The sequence below is a fragment of the Simochromis diagramma genome, unplaced genomic scaffold (genome assembly GCF_900408965.1).
Source record: "Simochromis diagramma unplaced genomic scaffold, fSimDia1.1 OVJJ01000097.1, whole genome shotgun sequence".
Taxonomy (NCBI): Eukaryota; Metazoa; Chordata; class Actinopteri; order Cichliformes; family Cichlidae; genus Simochromis; species Simochromis diagramma.
Window position 1 is genome coordinate 732,313 of NW_024387319.1, and position 18,146 is coordinate 750,458.

Sequence of the window (18,146 nt, forward strand, 5' to 3'; positions counted from 1 at the left end):
AAACCACAGAGGTCCCGGTGTGGTTCCAGGAGGTCCCCCAGCAAAAAAATAGCTTTCTATTAGTGTAACAAGAATGATAGTTTTATATTCATATTGTGCTATTTTGCAGCTCTCTGGCTGGGAGCCCTTATTGTACCCGTGATGTTATTTCTAGTGTTCAGCGCAGTAACTGTTAATAGTGCACAATTTAATCTTAAACCCAGCTTTAGCACAGTTTTACTTGTTTTGTATTATTTCACACATTAACGACTGTCCCCCAGCCTCCAGCAGCCACGTTTTGGGTTGTTGTTTTACAGTTTTTAATCTTGTAACACTGAATTGTTTTTTCTCTGTAAGCCAGAGAAGCAGAGACACAGAGGGCTACAAGACATACGGGTGAACATGGAAGTGAACTGTGAGCTGGCAGCTGAGCAGAACGCAAACACCTCATTAGATGACAAGAACTGAAACTTGATTAATGTAAAGATAAGATTCTACCAGAAAAACAAAATTAGAAAAGAAATAATTTCACAACTAAAAGACGACTAATGCACCTCTTTATTTTTATACTTGCAGCACACAGCTGTGGTCAGATGTTCACAGCAATGAATTTCATGGTCATTTTAGGTGTTTGATGATTCTTTGAGCTGTTTTTGGTGGACAAGCATACGTCTCTAAGAATTGGGGGAATAAGTTTGAATTTATTTCAGATTTTCTCTCATCTAAGGGGCTTAAATATATAATTAAATGTCTATTAGCTAGTTTTACTTTAACCAGGTGCTTTGGGTAAGCATCAGCAAGCTTCTGGCATCATTCCTGCTGCTCAAAATGACCACGACATTAACGTCCATAATGAGTGTCTTTCAAACTCAGAATAATCCTTCTTTGTCTCACTGTGGCCTTGGTGTGGTCCCTCAGCCACCGCCTGTCTGAAATAAGTAGTTTTAGAAAAAACAAAACATTTTAGCTCCTCCTTAAAGGGTTAAGGCTTTCTTCTGATTGGCTGTCCGTTGTCAGCACGGGGCAGGAGGGACTGCTCTGTCTGAGATGTCTTTATTAGAAATATCCTGTCTCTATTACATCATAAATATCTATTGTAGCCATAAAAATGGTAAAAACAGAGTGCTTAGAGTAGCTCGAAGCCCGAGCTTTTGGCTCACAGGGAATGCTTGAACATACATTGACTTGGCCGTATTCAATCTGCACATCCACCTCTGGAACAGCAGACATGTGAGAGGAAACAATGAGGAGGTCGGGTCCCCTATAAGGGTCTGAATACTCCTTTAAGCGCAGCAGCTGAGTTCTCTGGCAGACACAGAGTCCAGCAGCAGTTTTTTTCTCTTCCTGCATTTAGCTGATGATTAAAATTCAGGCATTTTAAAAGCATCCTCCCTTCACTTTCATACCAATATTCACTTAAAGATGCACACTATTGTATTTATATTGATCACAGCTAGCTATAACATGACCAAGTTCCACCCTTACTACTTCCTGACTGACTGATGGCTGTGAGGCCCACAAACTTACTGAAAAGATTCCCGGCGTACATGGAAACATCTCTAATTCAAAGCAAGTCAAAGACTCTGGGACATTAAGTCAGCTACTGCAAACAGTTATAAAATGAACTTATAAGAACAACATGCAGGAACAATAACATTTACTGCCAATAACAATGCAAAAGTGTCACATGGCTCTGTGCTTTCGTTTTGCTGTCCAGATGTGGCAACCACAGGGGCCCCAGTGTGGTTCCATGAGGCCCCTTTTTTCTTCTAGTGCAATAAATCCTGTGGAAACTGATCATGTTGAATGAAAATCTAACCGTTATTGATTTATTTACCATCACTTTTCACACAAAAAAGTCTGATTTGTGTAACTAACACGCCCGACCTAACAGAGGAATAAAACATTGCTTTCACCAACAACTTTGTGCCACCTTTGCAAATACACAACTCGATAACTAACAGGTTTGTCTACGTTTTTATTTCTTTATTTTGTTTTGCTGTTCAAAGTGTGTAAGTGTGTAGGAATCCCACAGCACATCTACTAAACTACGTAAGAGTTTCTGTCAGATTTATAAATAATTTCCTCTTGAGGTTTTCATTTCATCGAGTCATCAATGAGTTACGATGGACACTTTACATGGTTCGCCTTGTTATTAAGTCGTTATCCAAAAAAGTGGCACGAAGAACCACATGAGCCCCAGTGTGGGTCCAGGAGGTTCCCCTGTAAGATGTTTATTTTCTAGCATCTGTACTCAATATAAACACAGTATTATTATTATGGAATATATGAATTGAAAATCTGTTTTTTGTTGTCTGACCAACAGTACAGAACTCAAAGATTAATATCCAGACAATCAACTAAACCACCACCTTCAGCTGAAACCAACAAATTTCAGTCACGTGTGTTTGAAGAAGGATTTAAACGACTGATGTGATTAAGCTAAACTGACCAGCCAACAAGATTAAAAACCCTGTGCTGTCCAAAATGTGGCCCGCTGAACCACAGGAGCCCCAGGATAAGTCCAGGAGGTCTCCCTGCAAAATATATTTCCTCGTAGATCACAATCTGCACTCTTGTGCACTCTATCGTTTGGACAAGGGAAAGATATCATAAGATATGTAGATAATTTCTTCAGTCTATCACTTTGTCTATCTTCAGTCTGCTTCAGCCTCAAAAATCCATCAAGAACTCCCAGAACTTGGTTTAAAGTCTGTAAACTCCATGTTTTATTATATGAATCATCCAGAGCTCAGTTTAACAGCAGAATGAAAACATAAAAACAACTTCTTTTATCAACTCGAACCGACAAATTTCTGCTTAAAAATGACACGAATAACTCTGATATTACCCTGAAAGCGATTAGTCTCCATTTAGAACCAACGCGTGTAGTTTATCTGTGCGCACTGTATACAGTATACACGAGGAGCCTCTGCTCATTGTTTGAAGTTCAGAAATGTGGAGATCAGGGCGCAATAAGGGCCAAGATCTTCTGGGAAGTCGCTTTTCTGGTTAAAATGGGAGCTGAGCGTGCGGCCAGAAGTAAGCTAAATTCACGCAAAACCACCACGCAGGCAGGTGCTCGTCCACGCACAGCGGGCAGATGCTGACATCTGGCCCGCAGCCTGTTAACTGAACGTGTCCGCCTCAGACGATGGTGGTGATAGCAATGAGCCACAGTGCACAGTGACAGTTAGGCCAGAGATCATACATGTGACTATAAAAAAGAAAAAAGAAAGATGGAGACAGGCCTTCACAGGGGAGAAATCTCACGATAATAACATTTTGAAGAATTGTCATGTCCACGTTGCGCGTAAAGCGCTTCGCTCGCCTACCTGCTGAAATGCTCGACGTCCTGCAGGTTATTCCCGCTGCCGTCCATCCGAAAGTGGGCGCATGTTTGGAAAGTCCGTTGCTGTGTTATCTGATGAGCGGCTCTGGGCTTTTTCAGCAGGGTCGACAGGCTCAAATGGGCGTGTGTGAAGCTTCACTTCCTCGTCTGACAGCGCAGGGGCTGCTGAGAAGTGCGCGTCACCCTTCCCCAGACAATAATTTCCCCGACCTCACCTCTATGATTATCCGCCCTCTGCGCCCACCGAGAGCCCAAAACGCAAAGTTGCAGTGCAAGACGGGCCCGTTTATGATGTGCAGGGGCTTGTGTGTGTCTGTGTGTGTGTCGCACTTTGTTTAGGATTTCATCACATCCTGGGCTTTCCTCCGCCGTAGATCCGGCCTTCGCAGCGGTTATGGAGTCCGTCGTCCTCCGCTGTGCCACCACCGTCTCACCTCCCGGGTCTGCGGTGGGAATCAGCCCGGCTCGGGGGCACCGTGTAGCGGCTGCGAGGGGCCTGGTTAGTCCGCTGCTGGAGAAATGCAATGGAAGTGCAGTCGTTGCAGGGCGACAGATGCGAGACAGCACCACTCAGAGCTCAGGAGGACCGCAAAGACGCCGATATACAGCCGTGCATGCACGCTGCACACTGTAACACAGTTTATACCAGCGCAACAGCTCGATGTGTTACTGTGAGAGCAACACTGGGAGCAAAGACGCGATCAGAGACGTCATTGAGGGGCACGAGGTGCTGAAAATGCTGTGAATCCAACATTTCGCATTAGAAAAACTGCAGAACAGGTAAAGACGCATAAACTCTGGTACATCTGCTCATGCAGTCCGAGCGATGTCGCTGATTTAATCCAGAATGTTGGCAACTGTTCGATATTGGCTCATTCTACATCAAATCACCCAAACTTGAGAAAGGTTCCCATCCGACCACCTCAGGATCCGCCGATATTTTCCTTTTTACGTTACCTTCAGTATTTTTATGAAGCCATGCAAAAATACTGACGGTACAGTCCTAATATTTGCCTTCATGTTATTAAGATTTTCAGAGTTCAAAGATTTGGGCTGAAATTTGGTGATTTTTAACTGTTTTCCCTTCTGTGGTGTTCAGGACGTTTCAGCCTGAAGTGTAAAAACTGACCCTGTGACCCTCTGTGATCATGCAAGGATTTCAGAACCTGAACTTGTTTGATCCATGTGATATGTCCAAAAGTCGCATAAGGAACAGGCGTGTCTCACAGTCGTAAGCTATCCCACAAACTGTGACTACAGTCAAGCCAACACTGTTTTGCAAACTTTGCTGCCTCAGTTGTTATGTTTATATATTTCTGTCCTCTGGGTGTGACAAGCAGGAGCTTTGTCAGTATGAAAGTTACATTAAAGACATTAAAGAGTGTGCGAGTTAGCTGATGTCACAGCAACTTCCAGTTTTAGCAACGTTACTTCAAAAGGAACTCATGCAGCCCTAAAATGGCCTCGCATGCAAAGAAATTCCTTCTGTGAATTTTCCACTTGAGAGAAACTGAATCTCACTGAATCATCACAAGCTTCACGAGAGCCGTCCAGCTGCTGCGAAGGCTTCAGCACGACGGAGCGCCGCCTCCTCCAGAGTGAGGCTGAGTCATCGTTCCAGAAGTGAGCAGGCATGAGTGCGTCTGCAGGCACAGTGAGGCATCAAGGGACAGCAGAGAAGCCTCAAAGTTCAAGGAATCTGCAGGAAGTTCAAGCGGTAGCAGAGGGTTGGTGCACAGCTACTTTCTCTGATCAAGCCAACTTCTGTTCTGCAAATCTGGAAAAATCCTTTGTCTGTGGAAAATCCTGAGATTTGTGAGGCACGTTTACAGGTCTAGCCTGCCTCAAACATGGAGCATAAGTGAAAAGTGGCTCAGAGATCATTAGATCAGCATGTTGGATCCATGGTCAGGAAACCAAACCGTCGTGAATGATCAGTTCTTGGAAGCATGTAGACAAGCAGAAGTCCACAAACTGTGAAGAACTTGGAGCACTGATTACTGTCTGGAGGTTCTCTCTCCTGTCAGGTGCAGGTGTGGGCCGGCAGCTGGAGGAGTCTCTGTTTCCCAGGCTTTGCTAATCACACATGCCTTCATTTTCTCAGCAGTGAGCACTGTTTAAAGGTTGGGGTGGGTCTTCCATCGCTGTCAGATTGTTGTCACTACAACAGTGCTAATCGCCCTCATGCTTAGAACAAGTTTTTGTGTCATGCTCTGCTTAACCTTTAGCTCTTATCTGCCTCCAGTAATTTTTCTAATGACCTTCCTCTGTTGCGGACATTCCTCAGTCCAAACCTGTTACTTCAATTTGTTATCATAAACTGTTATCACAGTAGCTACCAGCTATCCTAGGAATCCTCACCTGCAGTGTACCTGCCTGCCCGCTTTCCACAGCTCCTTCTCCCAGTCTCCTCTGGATTCCTCCGTCCCGTCAGGACATCCTCCACAGCCTCTAGATAAAGATAATAGCAGCTCCACTTCTTCTTGAATCTAAGTTTGAATCTGAAACCTTCCTGTAATCAGAGAGTTACCTGCACAATCTCCTGCTGCTGTTTCCAGTGTCGTTAACTTCTAAAATCCTGTTAAATAAACCTTTTAGAACTGTTGTTAGCTTCTTTCAGGCCACTCATTTGGTCATTATGGCATTTAGGACTTCCAGAAGCTGTAAACACCGACTCTCTGCACACAGTTCATTTGAACGGCTCTTTACCAAAGAATGTGAGCTTTGTGTCTGCAACAAATATTATCAAAATGTGCATAATACAAGTTCTTCTTTTCTACTACTCCACGACATTCTTAATTAGCTATAAAAAGGAAGAACAGTAATAATTTACACAGCCTGCCATCTGATGGTTTTAATGCGTCAAGTTCAAAGTCAAGATTAAGACTTCCTGTTCACAGGATTCACCTTTGACCTTTGACCTTTTGTCAAATTCACAAAAGCATCAGATTCAGAACTTCAGTTTGGCTTCATTTGAATATGTGTTTGCAAGTTTAACCAAATACCTTTCAGCCGTTTGACCATCGGCTAACTTCTTCTTCTTGTACAATAAACGAGTCATGTTCACAGACTCCAACTTCCTCAGAATTAGCAGGAAGCTCTGTGGAGCATGACGAACTGTGCGATTCACTCAGAAAAGACGACGTTTTCCTGTTTGCCTTATTTTCTGCACACTTATTCAAACAAACCCACATTTTAATGACGCAGGAATCCATCCCACATCAGATTTATGACAGCAGCTGGAATCTGTGCAGAGTGCAAAACAAACAGCTCCACAGCTGAGGAATAACTGCACCGCCATTCACACAACCCTACACCACTACAGTTAACCCTGCAGCGGCCGGTGGTGAGATCGTGAATGAACTCAGCACATCCACTGAAGTACAGTTTAAAGTCCTTGTACTCTGGATGCAGCTACTTTCTCCTTCATGCCATTTGTTTGAAAGCTTTAGTTGCTTCTTATCTGCTAATATACGCTCACAAGATCATTATGTGCACCTCTCTGCCACCAGGGTTGGACCTGCTTTCGTTAGCAGCAGCCATGAGGAGATGCTACACTGTGGTTATAAACACATGGACACAGCCAGCAGCAGCTCAGGTGGGCTGTGGTGTGTAAACGACGCTCAGCTAAGGCGCCCAAGAGTTTCAGTGACTCACCCACGGCGTGCACTTCTTTAGCCACAGACGTTAGAGTCACTGACAGACACTTTGCATAAAGCACACAGGAGGACAGAAACTGCTCACAAAGATAAAATCGCTCTCACTCTCTTTCTAACCTGTTCCCACATTAAGCGGGAATAATTCTGATGTTTCTGCATCGTGACCACTTCATGAAAACTTTTGTTAGTTGGATTATGACTTCCTGTAAACGCGTCTCGCACCACTTTGTTTATTCAACACAAACCACGTTCTTCATGTAACGCATCGGTGCGTGGACGGAGGGACCCACGGCAATCCTGATCACATGTTTATTCAGCCGGGAGAAAAACTTCCCAGTGACTCTGCGTGTCCTGTAAGCTCCCAGTATGTGTGGTCATGTGACCTGTGAGCGTCGCGTGTCAGTAATCGGATGATTGACCTGACAACAAATACTCTGCTGCGTCACTGACTTTAATCCGCACCTGCCTCGAGCGAAAGCAGAGAGGGAGTAAAACCGGAAATCCACCCAGATTTCAAAATAAAACGAGAAACTAACTTTATGTTTGACATTTGCTTCTTGATGACATTTTTTATGCTGGAGGAGAAAAAAAAGGCAAAAATAAAACAGATGCAGCAGTTTGCAAAACCCTGTTTAAGCAACCTATAATAAAATACACCAGTATCCCTCTGACATGTTACAAATGCAGACTCACCTGTTTCTTTAAACTACAAACCAAGAATGTTTTCTTAAATACATTTTTTTTTACAAAGCTCAACTTTGTAAAGTGCCTGTATGTCTGTTAACTTTATGTGACTTGGTTGCTTATTCGGCGTCTTCTACTTGGAACCTTTTATTTAATCTTTAAAGCTGCAGACTTTGTAGAATATATCTGATAAATCTGATCAAGAATAGCTCAAAGTCCTGAGTAGATAATAGTCTGATTTGAAAGCACCAAATTTTACTTTCTGTAATTAGCAACAGCCCTGTGCAATCTTCATTGTTACTAGTTTATTTTCAGTCACTTTCTGTTATTTATGCCGTGAAATAAATAAAATATATCTTGTATATCGTTAGCTTCATAGCATAAGTGCCTAAGTCATTTGTATATCTACATGACTTAGGCACTTATGCTATGAAGCTAACGATATGTAAAAGAGATTTTATTATTTAGACTTCTTTTCTCTCCGAGACATTTTCTCCCGTTAGGAGCGTTCTTGCGGCGCTTTTATTTTGAAATAATGAACTAGAATTTTTCCTGCAGCCTGTCAGCCTTGACTCGGGGGTTGCTAAGGCATGCGCGCCATAGCAACCGGCTCACCAGTGAAGGAAAAGTGAAGATTTTAATGTTCATGTTGTTTAAACACACGAGGAAGAAGAAAATGATGATGATGATGAAGGGTCCCTTCCAACCTTCGAGACCGGATACAGAAACATCCCAATGAGGTAAAAATGCCAGGAACTAAAGTCATCAAGCCTAAACCAGTCGATACAACGAGGAAAACCCAGGAGAGACCCAAAGCGGCCAAAGAGGCGCAGAGTGAGCTCCGAGCTCCCGCTGTGCGCAAAAGCCGCGCCTCCAGCTGTCCGAGAAACCCGCAGCCTGAGCGGTGCCAAAGACCGACCGGCGGGCCGCAGGGGTCACCCTCCAAACCAGGGAGCGAGAGGAGAACCAGGTCCACCTCCACTGCCCCCAAACCTCCACAGAACTGCTCCAAAGCGAACCGGGACTGCAGGAGGGCCAATCATGCCGCCGTGGAGCCCAAATATCAAAGAGAGGAGCGGACAGTGCGAGCGGAGGCCAAGTACGCAACAAGCCACAGGTGAGATACGTCAGAGGGGCCTCGTGGACACCCAGTGGACCACGTGAATCCATCTGTAACACCACTCACAAACAGCAGTGAAGCGAGAATGGATATGAGAAACACCTTTATTATACTGTAATACCCATCACAGCATCTAAAAATAAAGTTAAACACAACAAACAGATAGAAGTAGCTCAGTAAAATTAAATAGACTACAATAAAGACAAACGAAACACAATTAAAAACATCCTGCTGACTGTAGTAAAAACAGCACAGCAAAAATGTTTTTATGCTCAAAATACTGTTCAGTCATGTTTTTGATTTTTTGAGTTAGAAAATCAAAGAAATCAAAAAATGGAACAATAGTATTTGATATTTTAGCGTCTCCTGTTAAAAACATTAAGAAAATTATTTACCATGCAGGAAGCGACAGGAAGTTGGGAAGCCTGATTTTTTCCTTTTATTATATTTGAAGCTCCTGGACTTTTGAGAAACGAGCATATTTGTAATAGAAACGCGTAAACACTGATATCAGCCAAATATATCCAAGCAAAACACTTATCATTCATTAAAAGTCAGACGATGGTCTGAACCAAACACAAAAGCAGATTATTTGTGAGGTAATTGTGTTTATTTATGCTTTAAGAGACAACAGCAGCACCAACACAGTCCACAGGTCCAGTTCAGTGAATTGCATTAGTGACAAAGATCACCTGCACAGTGTAAATGAAGGAGGAAGTCATCCATCGAGGCCTCTCTCTGCTGTAAAGCTGGACGTGCAGTCAGCGGGGACTGTGAGAGCTTCTGTGGAGATTATCTTGTCACACTGAGCGATGCTGTAAATTTAATAAAAATATGTGAGGATCGCTCCGTCTGTAGCGCAGCTGTGCCAAACATGTCGTATTTAACTGCTTCACACTGAGACTCTGAGGGCAGGAAGTCTTATAGTCGTCTTATAGAGATGTCTGCTGTCTTTGGAAAAACATTTGGATGTTTGCATAACTTTTGTTTAACAGTTCTACTTTTTCTTTTTTTTAAATTCTGAGATAGTAGAAATAATTTAGCATGAATCTGGAAGTTTTTATGTATTGAATCAGGACAATGAATCTCCCCTCAGATTTAAAATAGCTGCTTGCGTACGCTGAATGTTTGAGTTTCTCTCTCCGAGGCTGCGTGCAGGTCAGCGTTTGGAGGGGAAGGCGTTCACGTGTAGTCCTGCGGTAAAGTTTCATGCAGCCATCTGGTGCAGCAGGTTAATCCCTGCATGTTTTACCACCAACTGCACGACAGTGCTGCAGGTGAACTGCTGCATGTCCGAGTCACAGCAGCGCACAGTGTGGCCGGCTGTCAGATTTGGGGTTTAGATTTGAAGCACAAAGAAGACTCGAGTTGTTCAAATATGCTATTTTTACACCTGGCAGGAAACGTTCCCAACATCTCCACAGGAGTTTGTTGCTTTTCTCTCTGGATTAAAAAAAATTCACACATTTGTTTTCATCTTTTTCTCCCATCAGCTTAAATATAACAGCTTCTAAATCCAAGGTAACACCTCGTTTGTAGGGTCTTCCTCCCGCTGCTTTCCAGCTGCGTACCACATCTGTGCATCTTTGATTGTAGCACCTCCTGCAGCCTCCTCTTGCTCCTCATTTCTCTTTCATTTAGAGGCAATTTAGGAATTAAAAGAATCCATCAAGACAGCGTACAGAGCGAGCAGGACACAGACAGGTCATGCTTGGAGAAATTCATTCCATTCCAGAGGGGCTCAGATTAGAGCTGCAGCTGATGTTTTATGGATTCTTTTTGATTATTTAATCCTGTATTTAAACAGGTCGTCTCATTGGGATCACTTCAGTCTGGTGTTTGGGTTTTTTATTTCCTTGTTTGGTTTTAGTTTCAGCTCTAGTTCTGCTCTTGGTTTCACTTTGGCTTGTGTTTTGTTCGCGCCTCCGTTGTGTTTCCGTGTCTGGCTGTTTGTCTCTTTGTGTTGAATTACTCGTGTTTTTTCCTGTTGTTGTTGCTCTTCCTGTTTTAATTTGGCGGGTAATGTCCTTTGTCTCTATAGGTTAGTTTAACCTCCCACAGTGTCGCTCTGTTACTCATCCCCTCGTTATCCTGTGTTTGTAGAAACCGTCTCAGTGTCCTCTTGTCCTTCGTTGAGTCGTCCCTTGCGGTTGTGTGTTTCCTCGCCCTCAGGTCCTAGAGTCTGTCAGATCAAAGCTACGTTTTACCTTCACTCCTGAGTTTGGGTCCATGTCCTGCACATGATAAAAATGTGTGCACAAATACACAAATGCACCTTAAAATATTCCAGTGAAATGATGAAATATGAGTTTAAATGTAATCAAAGACCAGAGAATGATTCACAAATAAAAATCATTATTTCTTATTTCTCTTCACTAACGAAGACCATCCGGCCTCCTTCAGTGAGGAGGGAGGTAAGAATAGTAGGTGGATGAAGAAGCAGATCATTGCACACCCTTCCCCTGTGATTTCCTGTCCCCTCCACCCTCTCCTCCGTCGCTCTCTGGTGCACCTGGTGGATGATGGTCCTGCCCCTGCTTAAAGGAGGCTGGGCTGTAGCATCTTCTGATTCCTGCCCCCCCTCAGTGGGGCTTTAGTTTGCTTTCCTTTCAGGATGAAGGTCCTGGTGGTGGCTCCTCCACACTTTAGATTTTTCTGCTTAAATGAAAAAAGGTGAATGTCGGGTGTGGCATCCTGTTGAAATGTTTCGGTGGCTGAGAGAACTCGAGCCTTGATGCTCGGCCTGGTTGTGGCTGCGACTACATAAACAACCTGACCACAATCCAGCGCAGCCAGAACTGTGGCGTGAACCCTCCCATCCATCAGAGGAGAAGCAGATTTGTTTCTGTGGTTTTATCAGAGTTTATGTTTGATAAGAGATTTCTGAAGCGTGTCTGCAGCCAGTGGTTTATAAAATGGTATTACTCCATCAGCAGATTAGAGATTCACTTTTTCTTCTCATATTCTGTGTTTGTGTTTAAAAAGTCGTGGAAAGTGAAATAAAGAGTTTGTGTTTCCTGTTCCAGTAACAAAGCTTTCACCGTCATCCCCCCAAATCCCAAGAAGAGAAGAGAGATCCAGAAAAGTGAGTCACATTTCATCAGCGTCGTCTTGGAGCTGTTTAAATCATCATTTTCGCTGTTGATAATTGTTTTGTGATGTCTGATTGGCTGAGCAGAGGCGGAGGCGGAGCTCGCCGCCTTAGAGGAGCTGCGTCTGAGCCGAGCAATGGCGTATGTTTCCATTAACCCCAGCAGTGTTGGTGAGGAGGCGGGACCTGCGGATCTAATTGTTATATGTAAAGTTGTTTTTTTCGCTGACTGTTTGTTTGTGCGCTAACAGGCGGCTGCATGAGTCTGGAGGAAGTACGCTCGAAGCAGCAGCAGGAAATGATGCTGGCGAAGAAGAAGCAGAAACCGGTCTGACGGCTCATTTTCTTATTTGTCATGTTGAACACCTGGCCCATCCCACGTGGGATTCAAAGGCAAAACGAAACTTCCTGAAATGCAGAGAAGAAAAACAAACTACAACATTCAAGTTAAACTACTTGGCGATCCGCTTCATTCTAATAAAAGCTTTGAAGTGGATCTGCAAAGTAGTCAAAGCTCATGTTTAACTGGAAACAATAGAAGTAAAGCACATTAAACTCAGCTTCCCAGTTTACTTACAGAAACCAAGTACTGGGACTAAGCCTGCGATCAGAGACCAAACTGCTCTGCTGACACTGAGACGTCTGTAAGATGTGATCTCAAAGATCTTTAAAATGATTTTGTTTTTTAATCTGTTGTTCTTTTGACTTCGACACCAGTAACGTGTTTAAAAGTGTGAACAAACGCTCCCTGACTGATACACTCGCTCATTTTATCAGCTTACACGTCTGTTTGCCTTCAGAGCTGCTTCAGTTCTTTGTAGCACAGATTTAACAATGAGAAGGAAACATTCATCTGTCCTTATTGACATGAAAGCATCACACAGATTTGTTATCTGGACGTCCATGATGTGAATCTCCTGCTCAGTCTGCAGTCTAGTCCAGATTACAGGCAAGAAACCAGTTTTTAGAGGTGAGCTGAGCTTTGTGACGCGGTGCATCATCCGAGTAGACGAGTAGACTGAGTCATACGGGGATGGACAAGGTTAGCAACAATGCTCTGGTAAGCTGCTTCAACGTTCGACGTGTTGAGCATCCAAAGATGCTCCTCTGCAGACCTGCAGAGTGATTATTTGAGTTACTATCATGGCATTTTCACCCAGAGAGCCCAGATGGTTTGTTGGACCATCATTCTCAGTAAACCTCAGCGATGGTTGTATGGGAAGATGAGCAGTTTCTGAAATACTGAATCATCTTTCTTCCTCGTTCTGATGCTCAGTTTGAATTTAAATCCACTGAAGTTCTCATGTGATTGACAACAAGCAGTTGAGTGGAAATAAACACTGAGCTGCCACCTAATGAAGCAGTGAGTGTAGTTAATTATCATCTGCGGTTCATAATATCATTAAAATACTTGGTGGTGCAGCTGATTCTGTGGTGCAGCTCGCTCAGAGATCAGAAACACTTCTGAAAACTGTCGTCGGTGAACGCAGCTCTTTGCTGCTTCCACCAGTGAAAGTGAAAGCTCTGCCTGAGCTCGTTTAAACTCTGAGCATCCAGCAGGTCATTATCTGTTGTTATATCAGTACGATCACAGCAAACAGCAGCGGACTGAAGATTTCACAGAGAAAATACTTTTCTCTGTTACTTTTCTCTCGATGTCGTTTCAGATGAAGAAGCCGGTGTTGGAGGAAACGTCCGTCCTGACGAGCTGAGCGTCTCCTCCTGCCTCGACTCCTCGCTGCAGCTCAAACATATAAATCACATATTTAAGGAGCAAACTTTAAATAAGTCTTTTTAGTGAAATATTTACAGATGAACAAACAGATGTCAGAGCTCACGTATGTCATCGTCGTTGTCATATAGTGGTTTGAATATGGTTGTTTCAAAGTTCTGTGAGTAGCTTTGTGGTCAAATGAAAATTTACTTTTTATCCAAGTTGAAATAGGAAATAACTTTATTAACAGGTCGATGATTCAAACATCTTCCTCCGAGCTTTCAGCCATCACGTCAGTAACATGGAGCTCAGGGAATCTTGTATGTGCAGCTCAAACTGCAACCATCGCTGGCCCGAATGTGATAAATATAAAGAGTTGTGTGCTAACACACAGACAGAAGCTGGCTCACTGCTCACAGGTACTCCAGGCTTTCACCTGTTGGATGTGTTTGGTTAGATTCATTTTTCTTTGTAGGATTTTGATGCGTTTTCTTTACCTTTGTTTTTATTTTATTTGAAGTTTTCATTAAATCTGCAGCCACGTGTTCAAGCTGCAAACACCGGAAATAAAAAGGTTTGCTGCAACAAGCAGACTCAGGTGACACCTCTGACCGACTGTGAGGTGTGGCCTGTGAACGCATCACGCCACTCTTCACTCTTACGTAATTCAAACACAACAGAGCAGAACTGACATAAACGGGCTGTGGCCGCACCGCAGCACAGAGGACAGGTGACGCAATAACAATATGTTCACTTAATATTTACAATAAATGTTCAAGCAGCTTCTCTCTCTGCATCACAGCTCAGTGTGCAAAGCAGCGCTCCTGCTCTTTGACATTTAGAAAAACTCATCTTCAAGATGAAGATCGTAAAGTTTTCCCGGTGTTATTCCACGACTCTGAAACTGCCTCCAATGACATTTCAGAGGTAGGACCTGGCTGCCTCACCCACGAGGTGTTTGAGGCATGTCCGGATTTCTGATTTGTACCCACAGGAGAGGTCGTAGGGGTTTGGTGCTTGGTGGCTCAGGCAGCGGTCTGGGGTGGAGCCGCTGGTTGCTGAATCTGGCCAGTGTTGATTTCTATTTAGAATTTTTTAACTCTTTTATAAACAAACAGTTTCAGTTACCTGCAGCCCAGCTGCAGTAGAAACCTCCAACATCTGGCTGCTATAGAAACATAAAAAACTCAAATTGTCAGGTGGTAGATGATACAAGCTTTTAGAAGACACACACAACACCACCTGGAGGTGAGAGGGAGATTGTTTCTTTAGATTTTGTAAAACTTTATATATCTGTGTATGCACTCATGTGAAGAATCAGTGCCACCTGAAGCTTTAATTTACCTCCTGCGTCTCAGGATTTACTGATAAACGTGAAGCAGGAGCATCAGCGGACATGGTCGGGGAGGATTCACCTTCCCTTTGACTCTGATGAGGCTGCTTCCTTGCTAGAATCCAAGCTTGTGTTTCCTCCCATGCCAGCAGAGGTCGTGTTCTGGCTGTTTCAGAGGCTGTGGCGGAGCTCAGGGTGGGTAAACGGTGACTGACCACCACACTGCACACAGAGGAAAGGTGACTGGAGAGCATTCAGCTTCCAGTAGGAAAACACCATCATGAAGAACGATCACAGCACAGCGAGAAGCACAGACACAGTGAACCGGAGGACTGTGGTTATTTTTATAATGTTTCATTAGTATGAGTCAAATGCAAGTCAGAGGAGCCCTTTGAGTTCTTTGCATAACCTTCACATACACACATTAAAGAGCAGGAAGCTAAATGTCAGCATTATTCTTCTGTATCACGAACGCATAATTAAAATGTGTCATATGGCAACTAAAACCCACCTTTGCGCATGCGTGACAGCTGTAGGGAAGCAGCTGTAATTGTTTTGTGAGGCCATGATTGTAGTCCTTATAGGGAGGCGACTTTGTGGAGCAGGTGCAGCATTCAGGGGATCCGGGGAAGCTCAGACATTTCAGCGTTAGAATGTTTGTGTTTGTTTTTCCAGTGTTAAAAAATTCAAATTTCTGGTCATTTAATGAGAAAATATAAGAAATGTAATTAAAGTAAAAACTATTATATAAAGACAAGACAAACAATATTAACTTTAAACCAATAAAATCTTTGTAAACTTGATTTTTGGATAAAAACACCAGCGTTTCAAACGGGTTTTTATCAGATTTGAATGATAAGCCTACACATGCATGTTTGAAGTCATTTAAGTTAAAGTCATTTAGGGTTTGGATCTTCGTTATATTTGAGCCACATGCTGAACAAGCGCATTTCTAAAAACTGCAAATAAAGTATCGTACATGTAGCACTCGCAGCTCTCCTGTCTTTTCTGTGTTTTCTGCTGTAGAGCACAGATTAATGTTTCATTTGAAAAAAGACTCAATGTTAAGCTTAACCAGGCTGACAGCAGCCTGGTGGGTAACTTCATTCTTTGTTTGTTCGTTTGCATGTTACAGAGCCTGCACAAAATCACTGATCACACAACAGGGAAATGCCTTGTACCAGATTTAGCTCCTAGCTAATCTCCATCTGTAAGCTCTTTGGCAGGTATGCACCATATTGACTAAGCTATAAAATACAAAAACACAGCCAAGATACAAGCTGTGGGAACAGTAATATAAATCAAACATGCATGCAAAAAAGGTTTTAAAAACCCAAAACATATTGTAAAATCATATGTATATGTGACCGGTGTGTTCCTGCGTTGCTAGAATTAGAATTCAACTTTATTGTCATTGCACATGTTACAAGTACAAGGCAACGAAATGCAGTTTGCATCCATCCAGAAAGTGCTTTGGCAGTAATATAGATATATTACAAAACATGGATCTATTATAGGTGTGTTACACTGTACACGGTATGAAGGTATGTTATGTTGTGTCTGACAATGAAAGGTAAAAAGAAACAAAGACCTCCAAGTCATTAACCTGCTCGCTCCAGCTCCTACAACCAACTACAAACAGCAGGGAAGAGGGTTGGCTCCACCCACCACAACTCCCAAGCTAGCAAGAATTATCTATTCATGCTAGCACTGACTGTGCCTATAACACATATGCGACACACACGTACTACACATTTACAGCATCTAGCAAAGACAGACACAGTGATGACAATAATAGAACTAAAAACACAATCAGAAACATCAGGGTGGCTAAATATACTGTATATGTGTGTTGTACAAAGAAAGGACACAAACCCCTCCCACAGGGGTAGGAAAGGGGAGAGGCCAAAGGGGTACACTGTACACTGTATTTATAGGGTTGCACCAAAGAAGAAGAAGAAAAGGCTGAGGAGGGGCTCTAACTGATAATGAACATAAGGCTTAGTTCTACTGAAGTTCAGCACAAACTAAAATCAGTCGTCTCTTTACATTAAACACAGTTATTTACAATAAGTACCATTAATAGACTGTAGACGCAAAGTCTGAGCAGAAGGTTTGGTTCTTAAAACAGGCTTATTGAGTATTTCATTAAATTTAAACAATGCATATTCAGTTATGTCATTTTGTGTAATTTGTTCTGGCTGTTTAATGAATGAATTTAAGTAATACATTAACAAGAGTATTACATAAAATCAATGAAGGGTCTTTCACAAGCGATTTGTAATCTTTGATATTGTTGAAAAAGACCTGACCTGCGATTGACCTCTGTTCTGTGTTTGTATTGTTATGGGTTTTATAAAGTAAGCTGAAGATTTCTCCATTAGCGCCTGAAAGACACCGACCTGGTGAATAGTTTAGGTTTTATTCTTTGTTTGTTCTTCAAATCTGAATCTCATAATTATGTCTTGACTTTATTCTTAGTAAGTAAGTAAATGTTATTTACATAATACATTTAAATTAATGTACTTTATATTAAATAGAGAGAGAAAAACAGAATGTTTCTCAGGCTCCGTCTACACACACGGTAGTGCTGGGCTATGCTGCAAATTTTGGTATTGATATGATACCATGTCCATGAGCCACAGTTTCAGAGATCAGCAGGTGGTAAATGTTTGACAAAACAGATGTTCAGCCTGTAACAAGCATGTTTCCCCACATCTTTGGGGAATGTTAGAGTTAGAACAAAGTGTGCAACTATTTGTTTGTCAAATTTAAAATTGGTTAAAAGTAGTTAGCAGCATTGCCTTGCAGCAAGAGGGTCCTGGGTTTGAGTTCACCAGGCTAACTGACTGGAAGGATGAATGTTCAACAAAAACAACAACAACAACAACAACAACAGTCCCCCAACATAGATCCTTGTGGAACTCCAGATGTTATAACTGCATATACAGAGAAGTATTTCACAATTTAACTAGTATTGCATACCAAACCACTGATACACATCTATCCAAATAATCAGGGGGTAAATCATAAGCATTTCAACTTCACTGTCAGTATTTGGATTTTATTTAGACTGTATTATTAGTATTTCATCTGGAATAGTATTTTCACTTCATTTTGGAATATTCTGGAAAAAAAACCTTCCAATATTATTTTCACAGTGTTATTTATGAAGTATTTTTTCAGTTACAGAAAAAAATGCCAGGCAGAGTTA

The 18,146-nt window shown here is 42.5% G+C and overlaps 1 protein-coding gene and 1 long non-coding RNA gene across 2 annotated transcripts; both read left to right on the forward strand.

The window, feature by feature from the left end:
* The first annotated feature begins 3,334 nt into the window (after positions 1–3,334).
* Positions 3,335–6,464, forward strand: LOC120717318. Its single transcript, XR_005692177.1, has 2 exons — positions 3,335–4,326; positions 4,431–6,464. It is a non-coding gene; the product is annotated as an uncharacterized LOC120717318 (long non-coding RNA).
* Positions 6,465–8,137: 1,673 nt separating this feature from the next.
* zgc:194621 (uncharacterized protein LOC795037 homolog) lies at positions 8,138–17,113 on the forward strand. Its single transcript, XM_040005235.1, has 5 exons — positions 8,138–8,791; positions 11,821–11,879; positions 11,973–12,056; positions 12,137–12,213; positions 13,553–17,113. The coding sequence occupies exons 1-5, from the start codon at positions 8,421–8,423 to the stop codon at positions 13,595–13,597; spliced, it is 636 nt and encodes a 211-aa protein (XP_039861169.1). The 5' UTR covers positions 8,138–8,420; the 3' UTR covers positions 13,598–17,113.
* Positions 17,114–18,146: the final 1,033 nt, after the last annotated feature.

What these genes read in the sequence shown, in the direction of transcription:
- zgc:194621 (XM_040005235.1), top strand. Translation starts at nt 8,421, where the DNA reads ATGCCAGGAACTAAAGTCATCAAGCCTAAACCAGTCGATACAACGAGG. An exon ending in AAGTACGCAACAAGCCACAG is followed by an intron (nt 8,792 to 11,820) that starts GTGAGATACGTC and finishes TTCCTGTTCCAG; the next exon opens with TAACAAAGCTTTCACCGTCA. An exon ending in CGAAGAAGAAGCAGAAACCG is followed by an intron (nt 12,214 to 13,552) that starts GTCTGACGGCTC and finishes ATGTCGTTTCAG; the next exon opens with ATGAAGAAGCCGGTGTTGGA.